This window comes from Excalfactoria chinensis, chromosome 4 (genome assembly GCF_039878825.1).
Source record: "Excalfactoria chinensis isolate bCotChi1 chromosome 4, bCotChi1.hap2, whole genome shotgun sequence".
NCBI classification, from domain to species: Eukaryota; Metazoa; Chordata; class Aves; order Galliformes; family Phasianidae; genus Excalfactoria; species Excalfactoria chinensis.
Genome location: NC_092828.1, coordinates 85,285,331 through 85,300,775, shown reverse-complemented (window position 1 = coordinate 85,300,775; position 15,445 = coordinate 85,285,331). Strand labels below are relative to the sequence as shown.

The following is a 15,445-nucleotide window of genomic DNA, read 5'->3' as shown; positions in this document are numbered from 1 at the left end:
GCCTCCGAGCTGTCAGCGTTACGTTTGTGTTTTCACTGGACACCAGCTAGGGAGAGCTGAACCACCTTTATTTCTAACAAAATAGACTGAAATGGAGCTTAACAGACCCGTTCTCAGAATTAAAGACAAACAAGAACCAAAAACAACTAACAAACAAAAAGGTTTATTCGGCCCTGCAGCTCTTTCATGTGAAAATGGGGCTGAAAGTGGCAGCACACACCCAAGGCAGCACCATGTCCCTGCACCGTGCGGGAGCAGGCAGAGCTGGGGTGGGATTATAGGCACCCCCAGCCTCATCCTCTGCCATCACACATGGTCCCCGTGAGGCTCAGCTGAGCGCAGCTCCTCTTGCACAGCAGCCCTGGGCACAGTGCAGGGATGGCAGAAGCCCGGCCTGCTGCTGGGCATTGCTGCCACCTGGGAACACGGGCTGTAAACCACATCCAGATGACTAAAATCCAGACCTGGAGCCACGCTGTGGCCCCGCAGGCAGCTAGGTGTGCGGCAGCGGGCGGCACTCAAGGTCCAGCACGATGTGATGCACGTGGGGAGCGTAGGATTTCACCGCCTCGATGTGCAGGATGTGGGTGTGCCATGGCTGGCTGTGCAGCTCTGTCAGCAGCCCCCGGATCCGCACAGCAGCTCCTTCAGCCCATCTCCACCACTCGGGCCTGACCCTGGCTGCCAGCATTTTCTGCCCGCTGCTCTCCATCTCCTCAGAGCCCTGGTGTCCTTCATCCTCCTGCTCAGAGCTGGGTTCCTCTGGGAGTCTCTGCTCATCCTTCAGAACAGGAGGCGCGGGGCGAGACTCCACGTTGTGGTGGATGTGCAGAATCCCTCCCGTGCTCTTCTTCAGGACGCGACAGGCCACGGGCCAGCCCTCCTCGGAGCTGGGGATCAGCCCCAGGTTCACCCGGTCAGCCACATCCCTCAGCTGCAGCTGGGAGTAAGAGGATGGTGAGCGAGGCCCACAGCAGGGCAGAGCGCCGTGCCTGGGGTGCTGCCCACCTGCCTGCTGTCCCCAGCGTGGATCCGGCAGCGGTCCTGCACACCATTCAGTGCCAGGTTCCTCCTCAGGGCCTCCAGGGCGTGTGGGTTCCACTCACAGGCGTGGGCAAAGGCAGCAGCAGCATGTACCAGGTACGGCAGCGTGAAGTATCCGATCCCTGGGGACAGAGGGGGTAGCAGAAAAGAAGGCACAGGGCAGGTACCCCCTGCTGGGGTCTGCTCTCCTCCCCAGAGGCAGCTTGGGATATGGATCACCGCCTTTAGCTCTGCGCATCTGCTCTGCTCGGGGTCAGAACTACCCCAGGTGTTGGGGAAATGCCTGTAAAATAGACTTTCATTCCTCTCTTATCCCCTACAACCAAAATTCACCTTAAAAAATAATGTTTACAGAGGAGCTTATTTTATGATCTGTCTTTACCTGTTCATCCTGCTATCCTGTTCTGCTCCCAGCCTGTGCGGAAGCGTCAAGACTGGTGTCTGTTTTAATGGATCAAGAGCAGCCCTGTGAGTGCTGCTTTCTTTCTCTTTGGCAAAATAGGAAGCGCTGACTTCCCTACATACAGAGCAGAGCTCTCCGCACACAGAAGCCTGACTCCACTTCCCCAGTCATTCATAGCAATGGAGAAGGCAGACCAGCTGCTTGCTTCAGTCGGCAATAGCTGGTTACAAAAGCACATCACACCACATATAGTCAGGGCGCTGATGGGAGCTCCTAAGAAACCACTTCCATGTTCAAAAAGAGGACAGTCCTTCTCACTGGATGCAGCACTAGTATGAGCACAAGGCTGTCCCAAGCATCCAGTGTGGCCTCAGGAGGGACAGCAGTGCTGAGGGCTTCCAGATGGAGCAGGAGCTCTAAGTCAGCTCCCAGACCATTCTTCCAACCTGGTTCATTCTTCAGTGCAGAGTTAGCACTGTTTCACATCCATCTGGATGACATCAGCACCTGCATTACCAGCCCTGCAGAACCCCTCTGCACCCCCAAGGGCTGTTACCTGCATAGAGATCCACCAGCACCTCCCCGGAGCACTGCATCGAGGCCACTCGCAGCTTCTCCGTGATATTACCCGGCGAGAACATACACTTTGTCACATCGAACGTGTACCTGGGGGGCAACCACAGCCTGCTGAGAGCAGCACCTTCTCCCAGCATCAACAGCCGTGCCCACATCGCCGCTTCTCCTACCGAACGCCATTATCCACGTGCTCCACCCAGCCGTCCTGGCCCAGCAGCAGGGTGACACTCGGGGAGCGCATCTTGTCTGCCAGCACCCGTCCTCGCTTGGCCAGGCGTTGGGCACCCAGAGCCGAGGCCACCGTCTCCCAGAGTGCAGGGCCTGCAATGCAGCCATGCTGGGAGCTGGGATGGGCCAGCAGCATTGCATGGCAGCCCTGCGTGCAGACGGCCCTGCTCACCCAGCCCGGCCCTGCTCACCCAGCCTGGCCCTGCTCACCCAGCCCGGCCCTGCTCACCCAGCCCGGCCCTGCTCACCCAGCTTTGCCCACAGCGCAGCGCTGAAGCAGTCCTTGCTGAGCAGCACCATGTCCCCATGGCGCTGCCAGGCGCGGGGCACGTCTCGCTCCAGCTCTTCCGACCATCCCTCTCCGTGTCCCAGCAGCAGCCGGCGCAGCTCCCGGCGCAGTCTCTGTGCGGGCGGCCGCAGGCTGGCGGCCTTGGAAGGGGCGGGATCCTGCGGGAGGGACGCGGTGCGTGAAGCCGCCGGCCTGAACTTGTGCGTGGGACGCGACGCGTGTCCGTGCGCACCTGGATGCGGAGCAGCCGGCAGTGCAGCCCGCCCGGCCCGTTGTCCTGCAGCCACCGCAGCGCCGCCGTCCCGTCCAGCACGGGCAGCGCCACGCCGCCCCCCGGCACCTCCTGCATCCGGTACCGGCCGTCCAAGAGCCGAGCGTCCTCCAAGCGCTGCCTGCGGGGCCAGAGCCGCCTCTCGCATCCTTCCCCACCCCACAGCCCCCCCAGCTCCCCCCGACTCACCTGAGGCTCTGAGCAAAGCGTGGCTCCGTGCCCAGCGCTGGGATGGCGTCACGCCCCGCGTCCATCCGTGCGTCCAACGTGCCCCCAGCCCGCTCCCGCCCCGCGCGTCCCGCCGTTTCCCCCCGGAGCGTTTTTCGGGTCGCGCTCCGCCGCCGCCACGTTGGATACGGGCGGAAGTAGGGGGGGAAGACTCCGAGCGGGGGACCCGGAAGCGGCGGGCGGCGAGCGGAAGCGGCGGGCGGCATGGCGGGGCTGGCGGTGCGCGACCCGGCCGTGGATCGCTCCCTGCGCTCCGTGTTCGGTGAGGGCCGCGCGGGGCGGGGCGGGACGGGACGGGCCGGGCTGCACGAACGGCGGCTCCGCGGCCTCCCGGGCTGAGCGCCGCCGTGTCTCTCCCGCAGTGGGGAACATCCCGTACGAGGCCACGGAGGAGCAGCTGAAGGACATCTTCTCCGAGGTCGGGCCCGTGGTCAGCTTCAGGTGGGAGCCGCCCGCGGGCGGCAGCGGGGCGAGGCCTGAGGGGGGGCGGCAGCTGCCGCGGGGTGTGCGGGGAACGCGGGTGGACGCTGCGGTGTCGCCGTGCAGGTTGGTGTACGACAGGGAGACGGGCAAACCCAAGGGCTATGGCTTCTGCGAGTACCAGGACCAGGAGACCGCCCTCAGCGCCATGCGGAACCTGAACGGCAGGGAGTTCAGCGGGAGGGCACTGCGGGTGGACAACGCGGCCAGCGAGAAGAACAAGGAGGAGCTGAAGAGTGAGTCTGTTGTGTGCCGGGGAGTGCTGGTGCTGAGCCTGCCTGGCACTGCAGCACGCACCTGGCTCTGTGTGCCAATGAACGCTGGTACTGAGCCTGCCTGGCACTGCAGCACGCACCTGGCTCTGGGGGCCGGCACAGCCGCCCTGCTCCAGGTGACCCAGCAAACAGCTCTGCAGGATGAGCTGCTTGTTCCTTTATTTCCACACCTCCTTGTTTTTGCTGCCTCCCGTTAACGTGGCGTTCCCCTTCATCCCCTTCATCCAGCCAGTTCTAAGGACCGGCTCACGCCGCCCTCTGAGCTTGCGGCTCATATCACAAACTCTGTTGCAGGTTTGGGCACAGGCGCACCCATCATAGAGTCGCCCTATGGGGACCCTGTCAATCCCGAGGATGCCCCCGAGTCTATCAGCCGTGCGGTGGCCAGCCTGCCACCTGAGCAGATGTTTGAGCTGATGAAGCAGATGAAGGTGAGCAAAGAAGGGAGCCATGCTCCCTGCCCTCTGTGTGAGCACCTTCTACCACAGCCGCCCGTGCCCCTATAGCCTGTATCGTGCCTTGCTAGAGTGCTGATCTCTGTGTATTCTCAGTTGTGCGTCCAGAACAGCCCCCAGGAAGCCAGGAACATGCTGCTGCAGAACCCCCAGCTGGCTTATGCTCTGCTACAGGCCCAGGTGGTAATGAGGATCGTCGACCCGGAGATCGCACTGGTTTGTCCCTCACTGTTTTGACTGAGGCTGGTAGAATGTTGGCAGCATCCTGTTGTGAAGTGGAGAGTGGAAGGTAACTCCTTTCTCCTCCTCCTAGAAAATCCTGCACCGTCAGACCAGCGTTCCTCCTCTGATCCCAGGCAACCAGCAGGCTGTGCCAGGACCTGGACCTGGACCAGGACCCGGGCCAGGGCCTAATGCCCAGATGAACCCACAGAATACCCCATCATCCCAGCCACAACCCATAGTAAGAGCCTGTGGGGCACATGTACCATGTTGGGGAGCGGTGGGCATTACCAGCCCAAGTTTCCCAGCTGGGCCAACAGGGCTTCGCTGAGGCCTGGTTTCTCTCCTGCACAGGGTGGCATGCATGTAAACGGCGCTCCCCCTCTGATGCAGCCGCCTATGCAGGGAGGAGTGCCAGCCCCAGGACAGATGGCAGCTGCAGTGCAGGGCCCTGGCCCCATGGCTCCAGGAGGTGAGTGTGTGGGTTTTGGCTGAGCGGTGTCCAGGCTGCCCTGGGCGTGTGGGTCCTGCAGACAGCCCCGCTGTACCTTCCCGTAACCATAGAGCTGTGCCCCATGAGAGCACTTGTACTCTGTGCAGTGGTTGTGGCTGCTGTCAGTGGCAGTTCAGAAAGTTGGCTTATCTCCATGGGCAACCAACAGCAAGAACATAAATCTCCAGATGTTACCCCAGGAGCTGGGAGGGGGTAGGTATTTGGGTCCAAAGGAATGGGTCGGTTGTATAGGGACAACAACAAAGGTATCTTTCTTCTGCTTTTTCCACATCAGGTGGATTGCAGCCGCAGGTCGGCATGCCTGGAGGAGGGCCTGTGCCGTTGGAGCGTGGACAAGGTACATCGGAGGTTAAGTTTATGCCGTGTGTCATGTGAACCTTGCTCCGGCTGGGACCCAGGCTACAAATTCTGAGCAGTGTTGCACTGGAAGAGCCCCTGCTGGCCACGTGCAGCCTTGTTGCTGCTGCATCTGGTGACATGGCAGCTCCTATAGCACTGGGCCACGTCTGGGTTTGTTCGCTTAGGTGCAAGGCTGTGGTAACAGCTCTCCTGCATCCGGGACTCCAGCCTGGGTACCAGTTTGCTTCCAGCTTGTTCTACATTGCGTTGTGCAAATGCGTCCTGGAAGCCAGGAGAGCTGCTGTTCCACTGGGCGGGATGTGCCTGTGTTTTCTATCTCTCTGTGAGCCTGTGTCTGTCCCTGTGCTTAGCCAGGCGGGCAGAGCTTGCTCTTCTCCAGTCCCTGCCCTGCTTCATTGCTGCCTGGATGCTGGGGAGCAGCTCTGCTGCTGCAGTGTCTGCCCGTGTCTCCCTGTGCTTTCTGTGCCGTGCCCAGCAGAGGGAGCTGGGTCTTTGCTTTTGCTTGTGATAGTGAGTACGAGGCTTGGCAGGGAGTTCTGCAGCGGGCAGTTGCTTGGCCCTCACTCCCTCTGCAGGCACGGTCTGTACAGCCCAGCCCTGGAGCTGGATTCCTCACCATTCAGCGCCGAGCGGCCGCCCCATGGTTAGTGCAACCACAGTGAGGCCTTCCTGTTCTTCCAGTAGTAAGGCGTGAAGGGCTCTGACATCTCCGTCGCCTAGATTTGTATCTCAGGTCTTGTGTCAGCAGAGTGGCAAAGCTGTTCTCAGCTCCTCCAGTCTTGGGTGTCATAAAGGCAGCTGAGTGTCGTTATTCTCAGAGTGAGCACCGTCGTCCCAAGAACAATCCTGCAGTTCTTGGCAGTTTCACTGATACCCAGAAGAGCAGACAGAAAACCAGTGCTGGGGAGTGCCCAAGGCAGCTGCAGGCAAGGGCAGGAGCTGACTTGCTGCGTGCTGCAGCGCGGCCCTGCAGTGTGCCAGTTCTCTTGGCAGGACTTCCTGCGGCAAGGTGCGCTCCGCTCCCTGCGTGTTCACAGGGTGAGAAAAGAAAGGGCTGTGCCCAGCCCGGCACTCTGTGCCGAGCTGCATTCTGTACCTTGGTGGCAGATGTGGTGTTGGTTGGTGGAAGTGGCTGATACAGCCAGATTGGCAGCAGGCAGCGTCTTCTCAATAGGTGTCCTGGGGAATGCCAGGGAGCAGAGGTGATTCTACAGGCGGAGACAGCACCGTTCCCAAGGCTGCGTGCATGTGTGCATACACTATTCACGTGTCTGCTCTTCTCCCTCTTTTCCTGCTGCTTGCCCAGGGACCCTGCAGCTCTCGCCCGTGGGACCTGCCAGGCCTGCATCTATCGAACGCGTTCCAGGTATCGCGGCGCTCCAGGCTGTCACGGAGCTCGTTGTGCAGCGTGTGGAGAGCAGCTGTCACCACACTGTGCTCAGGGCTGGGGACTGGCATCACTCCGTGTAGCCTGGCAGGGTTAGGGGGCAGGAGAGGAGAACAAGCTTATGCCGTGCAGAGAGTCACCAGTGGAAATGAGCGCCTGTTTGGAGAGGGTCTTCACTTAGGATCCGGCCCCCTTAGGCACTTTCCTGACAGGAGCTTTCCAGGTCTTGCTTTGCTCCTGGTCTCACATTGGCCCACGCTCTTAGGGACTGACAAGGGACACGTACGCTCTGAGCACCTGGTGTAGTAAAGGAGCCTGAGGTAGAACCAGAGAGGGAAAGAGAGTGATGGAATGAGCGCTCAGGGAAGGGGCTTCTGTGCTCTCTGGCCTTATCCAAGGGGCTGCTCCCCCCGCAGTCAGCACAGCCCACTCACCTGTGTCGGGGGGCAGAGAGGCAGCGCACATCCCAGCCCTGAGGGTGCTGGGGGACAGTCTCAGCACAGCACTGGTTGTGCGGGTCCTCACAAGTTCTTGTATGTCTCCCTGGCAGTGCCCATGCCAGACCCGAGGGCCCCTATGCAGCGTGGACCTCTACCTGCTAGTGGCCCGCCACCCCGAGGCCTTTTGGGAGATGCCCCGAATGACCCTCGTGGAGGGACCCTGCTCTCAGTCACTGGAGATGTGGAGCCCAGGTGAGGGGAGAGGGAAGGAGAGGAGCCCCTTGCACTGTTCCCTGCCCAAGGGTGACCTCGCTGAGGACAGGGATGGCAAGAGCCTTCCGGGAGTCACCGCTGCCTGGTTGGAGGCCTGTGTGCTGCCAGCCGTGGGGACCAGTCCCCTTCCCCAGGGATGGGGCATCCCCAGGGTGCTATCAGCAGCCCTGTGACGTGGGACCGACAGCATTCATCCCTGTGCAAGCCTTGCCAGCGGCCGGCTTTGGGGGCAATCCCAACGCTCTGCCCAGACCGTGCCAAGCCAGTGTCTGATTTACACTCTCTTGCTTTTTCTCCTCCTCCTGCTTTGCTCTCCTCGTCTCTCTGCATCAGAGGTTACCTTGGGCCACCCCACCAAGGAGCCCCTATGCATCATATGCCTGGCCACGATAGCCGTGGCCCCCCCCATGAGATGAGGGGTGGACCCATGGGAGAACCCCGACCACTGATGGGAGAGCCACGGGGGCCCTTGATGGATGCTCGAGGTGAGAGAGGGGGCATGAAATAATGGGTGGCTTAAAGCATGCAGACGGAGGGTCAGAGTGGAGCTCGCTGCCTCAGCTCAAGACTTAAAAGGGGGTTTGGGCAGTGAAAAGAACCTGAGGCATGAGGGGCAGTCCCACAGGGTAAGGGGCTTCTTCCAGGCATGTCTCCTTTTCCCCGATCCTGCATCTTCCTGGCATTTACCAGCTTCCCAGCAGAGAAGGCAGTGGGCTCACTCCTATAACCCCACGGCACTGCTCCCTTCTACAGCTCGCCTTGTTCTTCCTCTGCAGTTGGAAGAGATCCCCGAGGGCTGGAGCCGCGAGGATTGGAGCCCCGGGGGCTGGAGCCCCGGGTGATGGAGGCGCGAGGCCTGGAGCCGAGGGGCATGGAGCCACGGGTCCTGGAGCCACGAGTGCTCGAAGCCAGGGCCATGGAGGCCAGGGTCATGGAGTCCCGAGGCCTGGAGCCTCGAGGGCCTGGTCCCAACCCACGTGGCCCAATGCCTGGTGGCATACAGGGTCCCGGACCGCTTAATATGGGAGCCAGCGGCCCACAGGGGCCCCGCCAGGTACGGCTCTGCGTGGCTGACTGCACTGATGGTATCTTGTGGGCTGGGTGAAGGGCATGCATGTGAATGCTGGAGGTGGAAGGCTTCCTACAGAGCAGTGTTTCCAGGAAGTACAAAGCCTGCTTTATGTTCCTGCATCCGTATGGCTGAGTATGGAGATCCTCAATCCTTATCCCTTCTTTTGTACCCATAGGTTCCTAACATGGCAGGAGCTGGCATGCAAGGAGGGGGCATTCCTGGGGCAGGGGTCCAGGGAGCTGGTCAGCCTGGAGGCTTTAGTCCTGGACAGAGCCAGGTCACCCCTCAGGATCACGAGAAGGTGAGTGGACAGATGGGAAGGAGTTAGACAGTGAGAACAGCGCTGTCTGTGTGCTTTACCATGGCAGAGATGCTTCGGAGAACTTGTTTTCTCTCCTGTTGAATTTGGAGCAGGGGGTTGTTATTCTACCCTGCTCAGAGCTTGGGCTGCTCCGTGGTCCTGCTGCAGAGGAAACTCAATCCATCCAGCACCTCTTTCCTTGCTGTTACAGCCCACGGCTGCGCTGGCAGAGAGCGATTCTGACTCCCTTCTCTCTGCAGGCGGCCCTGATCATGCAGGTTCTGCAGCTGACAGCAGACCAGATCGCCATGCTGCCCCCAGAACAGCGGCAAAGCATCCTTATCCTAAAGGAGCAAATCCAGAAATCCACAGGGGCGCCCTGACAGGTGATGTCCTTAACAGGTGATGTCCCCTGCAGTGACTCAGAGCACTGTTCAGTGCGGGATGGCCCTGTTCTTCTTCTCTGTGCTCACTGTCCTCCCCTTTTCACAGGCCTGGCAGGTGTGTGATGGGCAGAGAAGGTGCTCCACGGCAGCCATTTCCTGTTGTTTGAGTTGATGCTGCATTTAGGGAGAGGTTTCTCCTTGCCACCCGAGGTTTTCCCTCCCAATTCGTTTCTTTTTTTCCTCTGTGTATATTTTATGATGTTTGAAATAAAGTGGGAGGAGGGTTTGAGTAAAGCCATGTCTCAGATTGCCTTGTATGGTCCCTCATAGGCAGGAGTACTGCTGGGAACGGCCTGGCCTGGCTCTCAGGTTCTCCACCCTTTTCCCAGCAATACAGGGGCAGGAGCAACTGCTGGGGTCTCTTGTTTAGTAGGAATGCAGTAGAAAGCAGCCTGGGGTGGTGAGCTGAGCGGGGCAGCACGCGGGAGGAGGCGCTCACATGCAGGGAGCTGAAATTGTCGCCTGGGGAAGCAGATGGGCTGTCAGGTTTGGGCAGCGAGTGTTGGGGCTGAGGCTGTTCTAGGGCACTGCTAAGCTCCATGGGGCTGTTAAACTCCTGCTGGAACGTGCTGGCATTCAAACAGGGTGAGCAGGCTGCCCACGGAAGGTGTCTGGCTGGTGACAACAACCTGTGGGTCAGGAGACAGCAGTGGGTGCCCCATGGTGCAGGTCAGCCTGGCTGTGCCCTCCTCTAGGGCATGATAGGGAGCTCAGCTTTCTGTCCCTGTTGACAAAGAGCAGAAGGGCTCTGTATCCAGTTGCTGTATCACTTACCACACCTGCCTGCCCTCAGAGGGTGTTTTTTCTCCTCCTGTGTGCATACACTTGAGCAGAATTTGTTGTCGTTGTGCTTGAGGTCTCCCCGTGTGCTGGTTTGTGCCTCATGGTTGGTGTAAACTTGGCTCTTTGGTGCCTGTGAGCCTCTGTGGAGGGAGAAGGCTGGCGGGCAGCCATCCCCACCACCCTGCACTTCTCCCCTGAGGGTTTATTGCCTCTTTATTGCAGCCCAGCAAAGGGGGGCAAGCAGTGGGCTTCCTTCACACCTGCACAGATTGAGACGCGGCTTTTATTGAACGTGGTTTTTATTGCAAGGGAAAACAAGTTTAATTTACTGTTTTATGGACGGGGACGTTGAAATCTGGAGGGGTGTGTTTGGCCCTTGGTGCCACATCTGACCCCACCGTCTCGCCCAGCCTGCCGGGCTCCCCTTGCCTCCTCCTGCTCTGCACCTGCATGCTGGTACCATCCCAGTGTGTGTCTCATGGAGGCTGTGCTGACATCTGGGCTCATTTCCCCTCACAGGGACCCTTTGTAGGGTCGAGGAGAGAGCAGTTTGTGAACCCAGTTTCTCCTTATGAAGGATGATCTCTCTGTCTTGCCTGGTTCTCATGCTTTTCAGCTGATGCTCATTCCAGGCAAAGTTGCTTCAAAAAGAGAAGTGAGAGCAGCAGGCTGATGGTTCTCTGCTGCCCGTGGTCCCAGCCCGGCTCCCACTTAGAAGTTCTCCTTGTTGAAGTAGAATTTGACCTTTCTGGGGTCCAAGCTGGAGTGCTGGTGACAAGATCTCTGCAAGACCTTTGCCAGTGCCTCTGGGCCGCACAGGAACACTCCAACCACCGACCTGCACGCAGCGAGGGGCTGTGGGTGCTGGGAACCAGGGGATGCCTCCTGGTGTCGACACCCCAAGGCTCCCATATCTCACCTGGGGTGGGCTGTGGCCACCGCTGAGAACTCCGTGTCCCACCTGGGCCTCCCGAAGATGGTTTTTTGCCTCAGGCCTGTCACCGTGTCCGTGACTGTATCGAAGTGGAGTGCCGCGTTGTTGGCCTGGGCAGAGCAGGGAGAATGAGGACCTCAGCCACCACCAGCCCCTTGCAGCCGTGCCCAGCTGCAGCCAACTCACAATGCTGGTGTCCCAGCCGGTGAGGAAGAGCCGGTAGGTGAGGAAGTCTGCCTTGCCAGACTCAGCCATCTTTTGCTCCAGGGAGGCAAGCAGGTCATTGAACCAGGCGAAGGCACCCGTGTCTCGACAGAGCCAGTAGAAGTAGATCTGGGATGCAGTGGTATGGGGAGGAAGGTGGAGCAGGGGAAGGACGTGATGTTAAGCGTGGGGAAGCCAAGTGCTTCTGAACATGGAGAAACCCATAGTATGGGGCCAGTTGGTCCCACGGGGCACCCAGTACCTTCTTGGTCTTGAGAGTCTGGTCATTCTGCTGGAACCTGTACCAGATGGACTTCAGGATGGAGGCGAAGGGGGTGACTCCGATGCCTGCTCCCACCAGCATGGCCACCTCATACAGGAACACGTCTTCGCTGGCCGTGCCAAAGGGACCATCCACTTTGATGCTGGCCAAGGGAGGGCCTGGGTAAGAGGCACGGCCTCCCCAACCCCTGGGGTGCCCCCTCCACTGGGGGGATGCCCCTCAGGCTACCTGGGCATCTCCAGCTTCTGCTGCTGGAAGGTGTCAATGATGCGCTCCGTCCAGTCCCCGGCCGCCCGGATGTGGATGGAGAAGAAGTCCTCCTCGGGTGCTGAGGTGAGGGTGAAGGGGTGCCACTCCAGCAGGGAGACGGCGGGGCAGTTGACAAAGATGTACTGCCCCACTTCCATGCGGAAGCCTTTCTTCTGCATCTGCAGCTCCAGCACTTTAGCAGGGTGCATGACCACCTGTGGGGCCGGTAGCAGGGCTCAGTGCCCCTCATGGCCCCACTGCCTGTGTGGGAGCTATGGCAGCAGCCCCTGCCCTCTGTGCAACCACCCCACCACCTACCTTGGTGATGACCACCTTCTGCCACGAGCGCCAGATCCGCAGGATCCTCTCAAAGATGTAGAGAATGACGGGAGCCAGAACCCACTTCCAGGACTGTGGGGTGGAGGGGAGCATGGGGTTGGAGCCCCCCAGGCCATCTGCTCCCCCTAATGGAGCGTGCAACAGCCCGGATTCCCGCAGCCCCACTCCCATCCCTACCTCCGCAGGGATGCTGCCAAACTCGGGCTCCTTGCAGCACTTCTGCCTGCACTCCTTGGGTTTGTCCACCAGGAACTTAGCGCAGTGATCTGGGTGCACCTCCTTCATGCTCTCCTCTGTCTGCCCACGCACCAACCCACTGCAGGGAGGCAGGGTAAGCGTGGGTCCCCCTCCCACCTCACCCAAGGTCTGCATCCAGGTCCTCCTGGAGCAGACACGGCCACCACAGTGTGAATTTGTGGCTGTTGCCCCTTGATCTGCTGCTCTGGGGGAGCCTTCGGGAGGAGCCTTACGCAACGCCGTGGATGACGAGGCCGACGAAGTAGATGATGAAGAGGTGGTGTGTGTACCAGAAGACCTCAAAGTAGTTCCTGCGGATGAACTCAGTGGAGGATGTGACCATGAGGATGAGAGCCAGAGTGATGATGACCCCGGTCAGCCCTGGGATGGTGGTGAAGGCCACGTACTCGACGGTCTGCAGAGGTGGCAGGAGGACAGAGTCAGGGTTGGCACAGGGCAGGGGGCTGGCAGTGGCAGACCTGTGCTCACCGTCTGGTTAGAATGGATGGGGTTCAGCCACTTGTTGCTGTCCTGCAGGTGCATCTTGGAGAGGACAGCATGCAGGCTGCCATCATTGGCCTGCTGGCTGTGGTTGTAGCGCTCCAGGTTGAAGAGGTGGGCAATGGTGTGCACGGCTGCACAGGGGAACAGGCGGTCACCCACTGCCACCCCAGGGGGCTCAGGGGGGACAGGGTGAGCAGCACGGTGCTACCTGTGAGCAGGGCTAGCGTGTAGGCAACCAGCTTGTGGAAGGTGAGGTTGTGGTCGAGCTGCTTGCGCAGAGTCCTCCTGCAGCACTGCAAGGAGAGGCGGCAGGGTTGGGATGGGGACGGGAGCAGGGATGGGGGCAGCCGTGCTGCGGGGCTGCCCACGGGCACTCACCGAGCAGCTCCCACGCAAAAAGGAGAGCAGGTTGCGGCAGACGGGCAGCAGGATCAGCATGCTGTTGAAGTTGAGGCATTTGGCCGATGCCCGGGCCCACGCCAGGGCAGACTGGGGAGATGAGGACAGAGAAGGGGTGAGAATTGCTGTGCCAGGGACAAGGTGCTGCTGCCTGCAGGCTGAGCACCCCAGGATGGGATGGGGCCAAGCAATGCTGAGTGGGGACCGAGTGATCTGGGCTAGGGCTGTGGGGTGGGTATTGGTATGGAGTGATGCTGGGATGGGAACAGAGACCAAAGGGTGGGATTGGGATGGAGCAGTGGTGAACTGGAAGAGGGCAGGACAAGGAACGGTTCTGGGGTGCTGCAGCTCCTGCCTTGCCAAGCCAGGAGGGCAGGCAGGGTTCTGCTGGGAGCACCTTACCCCAAGGATGGCCCTGGTGTAGAAGTACCGGTCGTCCCGGTCGAAGAACAGAAAGTAGTATGTGAAGAGGAAGATGTTGATGCCCAGCCAGGCCGCCTGTGGGGGAACCAAGGGCTGTGAGGAACCCCAGCACCTGGACCTCTCACCGTGCAGCACACGGCTGCTGACACAGAATGCATCAGTGCAGCGCATCCCATTCTGCTCCCTTACTCCTGAGGCCCCATGGGTGAGATGTGATACTGGGAACAAGGGTGGGAAGGAGTGCTGCAAAATAACTGTCCTGTCACTCCCGTCCTTCTGCGTGCACGAGGAATGAGGAAAGGAAGATAAAGGAAATATCTGCTGCTGAGAAAGGGAAGGGCCTGGGGCGGACACTGAGCAGGAAAGGTCTGGGAGGTGGAAACCTCAATTTCCAGCACCCACCTCCACCTCCCCCCTGTTTCCCAGCCGTTGCAGCCTGCTGCTGTGGATGCTGTAGATCCTCCAGCACTGAGCAGCTCTGTGGGAGGGGAAAACCCGAGTGGGAGCCTCCCTGCCCACAGCAACGGAGTGGAGCAGCGGCAGTTGGGGCTTTGCACTCTCCATCCGTGGGTTTGGATGCCGTGGGGAGGGGTGCGCTGCTTCTCTACCCCACTGCGGGGGATTGGGATTTGGGGCATTCGGGCTGTGAGTGGGAAGAGGCAGCCAGGGCAGAAATAACCCCTGAGTACCTTCCCTTTCAGTCCAGGAGTCCTTACACCTGCGACCACCACCCGGCGCTGTGACCATCACTCATACGGAGTTATTCGTTCCTCCGTGGATGGCAGAGCCAGGACAGCTCCCGGTTTCCCCCCAGCCCACCCGGCCCCCCAGCAGCCTGAGCCCCACACACTCACAAGGACGGCTGCCGAGAACCAGTGGTTGACCAGCCAGTTGCCCATGCTGCGCTGTCCCCGTCCGCCCGCAGTGAATGCTGCCCGCTGCCGTCCGCCCGCGTTTTATGGAGGCGGCAGCACCGGGAACGGCCCCGGCTCTGGGAACGGCGCTGCGGGGACTTTCCCCTATAGTGTCTTGGAGGAAATGCCGCGTGGTTTCAAAGGCTCCTTCCAGAAACTCCAGTTGAGCTCGGAGCCGCGGCCCCGGCCGGCAGGGCGAAGTGCAAGGGAGCATTGCGAGGGGTCCCACGGGATCCCACGTGGTGGTGGCACAGAGGACAGGGGGACGTGGGGACGCGGCCCTGCTCCCCCCTTCCCCTGTAGCAATTGGGGGCAGAGCGGGCTTTTTTAAGGCAGAAACTTCCTGGTGGCAGGGAATCGCAGAGGGCTCGGCAAACACAGCCCTCCCCCCGCCTCCCCGGATGAGTTTTCATAAGAAAAAAATATTGCAGAAGATGGGAAGCATCCCAGGGCACAGCGGTGCCACTGTGCCAGGAGCCAGCCAGGGCTCAGCATACCAGGACAGCTTGTTCCAGCTGTGCACCCGGTGATGCTGAGCACCCTCCGCAGTGACAGCCTTATAAATGGCTGCTGGTGGGAGGGGGGGGGTCACACTGCAGCAGGATCATGAGCACTGCAGTGTCCAGCAGCACAGCACCCGCACCCCATGGCAGTGTGGCAGCCAACACCTGGTGGCCAGAGGAACAGGTTGGGCAGGATCACGCTGTGCCACAGCTGGGGTCGCTGGTAGAGCAGCAGGATGAGGCCTGCAGTCTCCCTGCCCCTTATCGGCTCCATCACGGGACAAGTGCAAGCCTGCAGCAGCTGGGAGGGGTTGGGCTGCGCTGCTGAGACTGCATTGCAGCCCCCAGCTCTGGGGACCTTACTTGGTCCCCTGCCCAGGTGCAGGGCAGAGAGCATGCATGCTGTTTG

At 60.4% G+C, this 15,445-nt stretch overlaps 3 protein-coding genes across 9 annotated transcripts; 1 reads left to right on the top strand and 2 right to left on the bottom strand.

Annotated features, from left to right (window-relative positions):
- Positions 1-143: 143 nt before the first annotated feature.
- On the bottom strand, positions 144-3,245 carry TRMT12 (tRNA methyltransferase 12 homolog). 2 transcript variants are annotated; one of them, XM_072334612.1, is made up of 7 exons: positions 3,001-3,245; positions 2,773-2,932; positions 2,500-2,698; positions 2,194-2,344; positions 2,004-2,113; positions 1,009-1,166; positions 144-940 (listed from the first exon to the last, which is right to left on the bottom strand). In XM_072334612.1, exons 1-7 carry the CDS (start codon positions 3,243-3,245, stop codon positions 494-496), a joined length of 1,470 nt encoding a protein of 489 aa, XP_072190713.1. In that variant the 3' UTR covers positions 144-493. The 2 variants fall into 2 exon arrangements, with proteins under 2 accessions (XP_072190713.1, XP_072190714.1); XM_072334613.1 differs by having other exon boundaries at positions 144-934.
- On the top strand, positions 3,151-9,495 carry CSTF2 (cleavage stimulation factor subunit 2). Of its 6 annotated transcripts, none has more exons than XM_072334606.1 (15): positions 3,151-3,301; positions 3,402-3,480; positions 3,586-3,755; positions 4,089-4,225; positions 4,346-4,465; positions 4,563-4,712; positions 4,826-4,943; positions 5,260-5,322; positions 6,652-6,711; positions 7,283-7,424; positions 7,779-7,930; positions 8,222-8,499; positions 8,693-8,818; positions 9,079-9,204; positions 9,311-9,495. In XM_072334606.1, the coding sequence occupies exons 1-14, from the start codon at positions 3,244-3,246 to the stop codon at positions 9,199-9,201; spliced, it is 1,776 nt and encodes a 591-aa protein (XP_072190707.1). In that variant the 5' UTR covers positions 3,151-3,243; the 3' UTR covers positions 9,202-9,204; positions 9,311-9,495. The 6 variants fall into 6 exon arrangements, with proteins under 6 accessions (XP_072190707.1, XP_072190708.1, XP_072190709.1 ...); XM_072334607.1 differs by having other exon boundaries at positions 9,079-9,220; XM_072334608.1 differs by lacking the exon at positions 6,652-6,711.
- A 925-nt stretch (positions 9,496-10,420) lies between these two features.
- On the bottom strand, positions 10,421-14,689 carry NOX1 (NADPH oxidase 1). Its single transcript, XM_072335690.1, has 13 exons — positions 14,474-14,689; positions 13,599-13,694; positions 13,176-13,286; positions 13,006-13,090; positions 12,783-12,928; positions 12,527-12,708; positions 12,234-12,372; positions 12,036-12,128; positions 11,697-11,932; positions 11,448-11,610; positions 11,168-11,314; positions 10,967-11,091; positions 10,421-10,885 (listed from the first exon to the last, which is right to left on the bottom strand). Exons 1-13 carry the CDS (start codon positions 14,516-14,518, stop codon positions 10,759-10,761), a joined length of 1,695 nt encoding a protein of 564 aa, XP_072191791.1. The 5' UTR covers positions 14,519-14,689; the 3' UTR covers positions 10,421-10,758.
- Positions 14,690-15,445: the final 756 nt, after the last annotated feature.

Bases quoted from the DNA above. Each gene is read 5' to 3' on its own strand.
- TRMT12 (XM_072334612.1), bottom strand. From the start codon at position 3,245: ATGCCGCCCGCCGCTTCCGCTCGCCGCCCGCCGCTTCCGGGTCCCCCG. The intron at 1,167-2,003 runs GTAACAGCCCTT...CTCTGTCCCCAG, and splicing joins GCTGGTGGATCTCTATGCAG to GGATCGGATACTTCACGCTG. The intron at 941-1,008 runs GTGGGCAGCACC...TCTTACTCCCAG, and splicing joins ACGCTGGGGACAGCAGGCAG to CTGCAGCTGAGGGATGTGGC.
- NOX1 (XM_072335690.1), bottom strand. From the start codon at position 14,518: ATGGGCAACTGGCTGGTCAACCACTGGTTCTCGGCAGCCGTCCTT. The intron at 12,709-12,782 runs GTGAGCACAGGT...CCACCTCTGCAG, and splicing joins CCATCCATTCTAACCAGACG to ACCGTCGAGTACGTGGCCTT. The intron at 10,886-10,966 runs GTGAGATATGGG...CGCTGCGTGCAG, and splicing joins GTGGCCACAGCCCACCCCAG to GTCGGTGGTTGGAGTGTTCC.
- CSTF2 (XM_072334606.1), top strand. From the start codon at position 3,244: ATGGCGGGGCTGGCGGTGCGCGACCCGGCCGTGGATCGCTCCCTGCGC. The intron at 3,481-3,585 runs GTGGGAGCCGCC...GTCGCCGTGCAG, and splicing joins GGGCCCGTGGTCAGCTTCAG to GTTGGTGTACGACAGGGAGA. The intron at 4,713-4,825 runs GTAAGAGCCTGT...TCTCCTGCACAG, and splicing joins CATCCCAGCCACAACCCATA to GGTGGCATGCATGTAAACGG.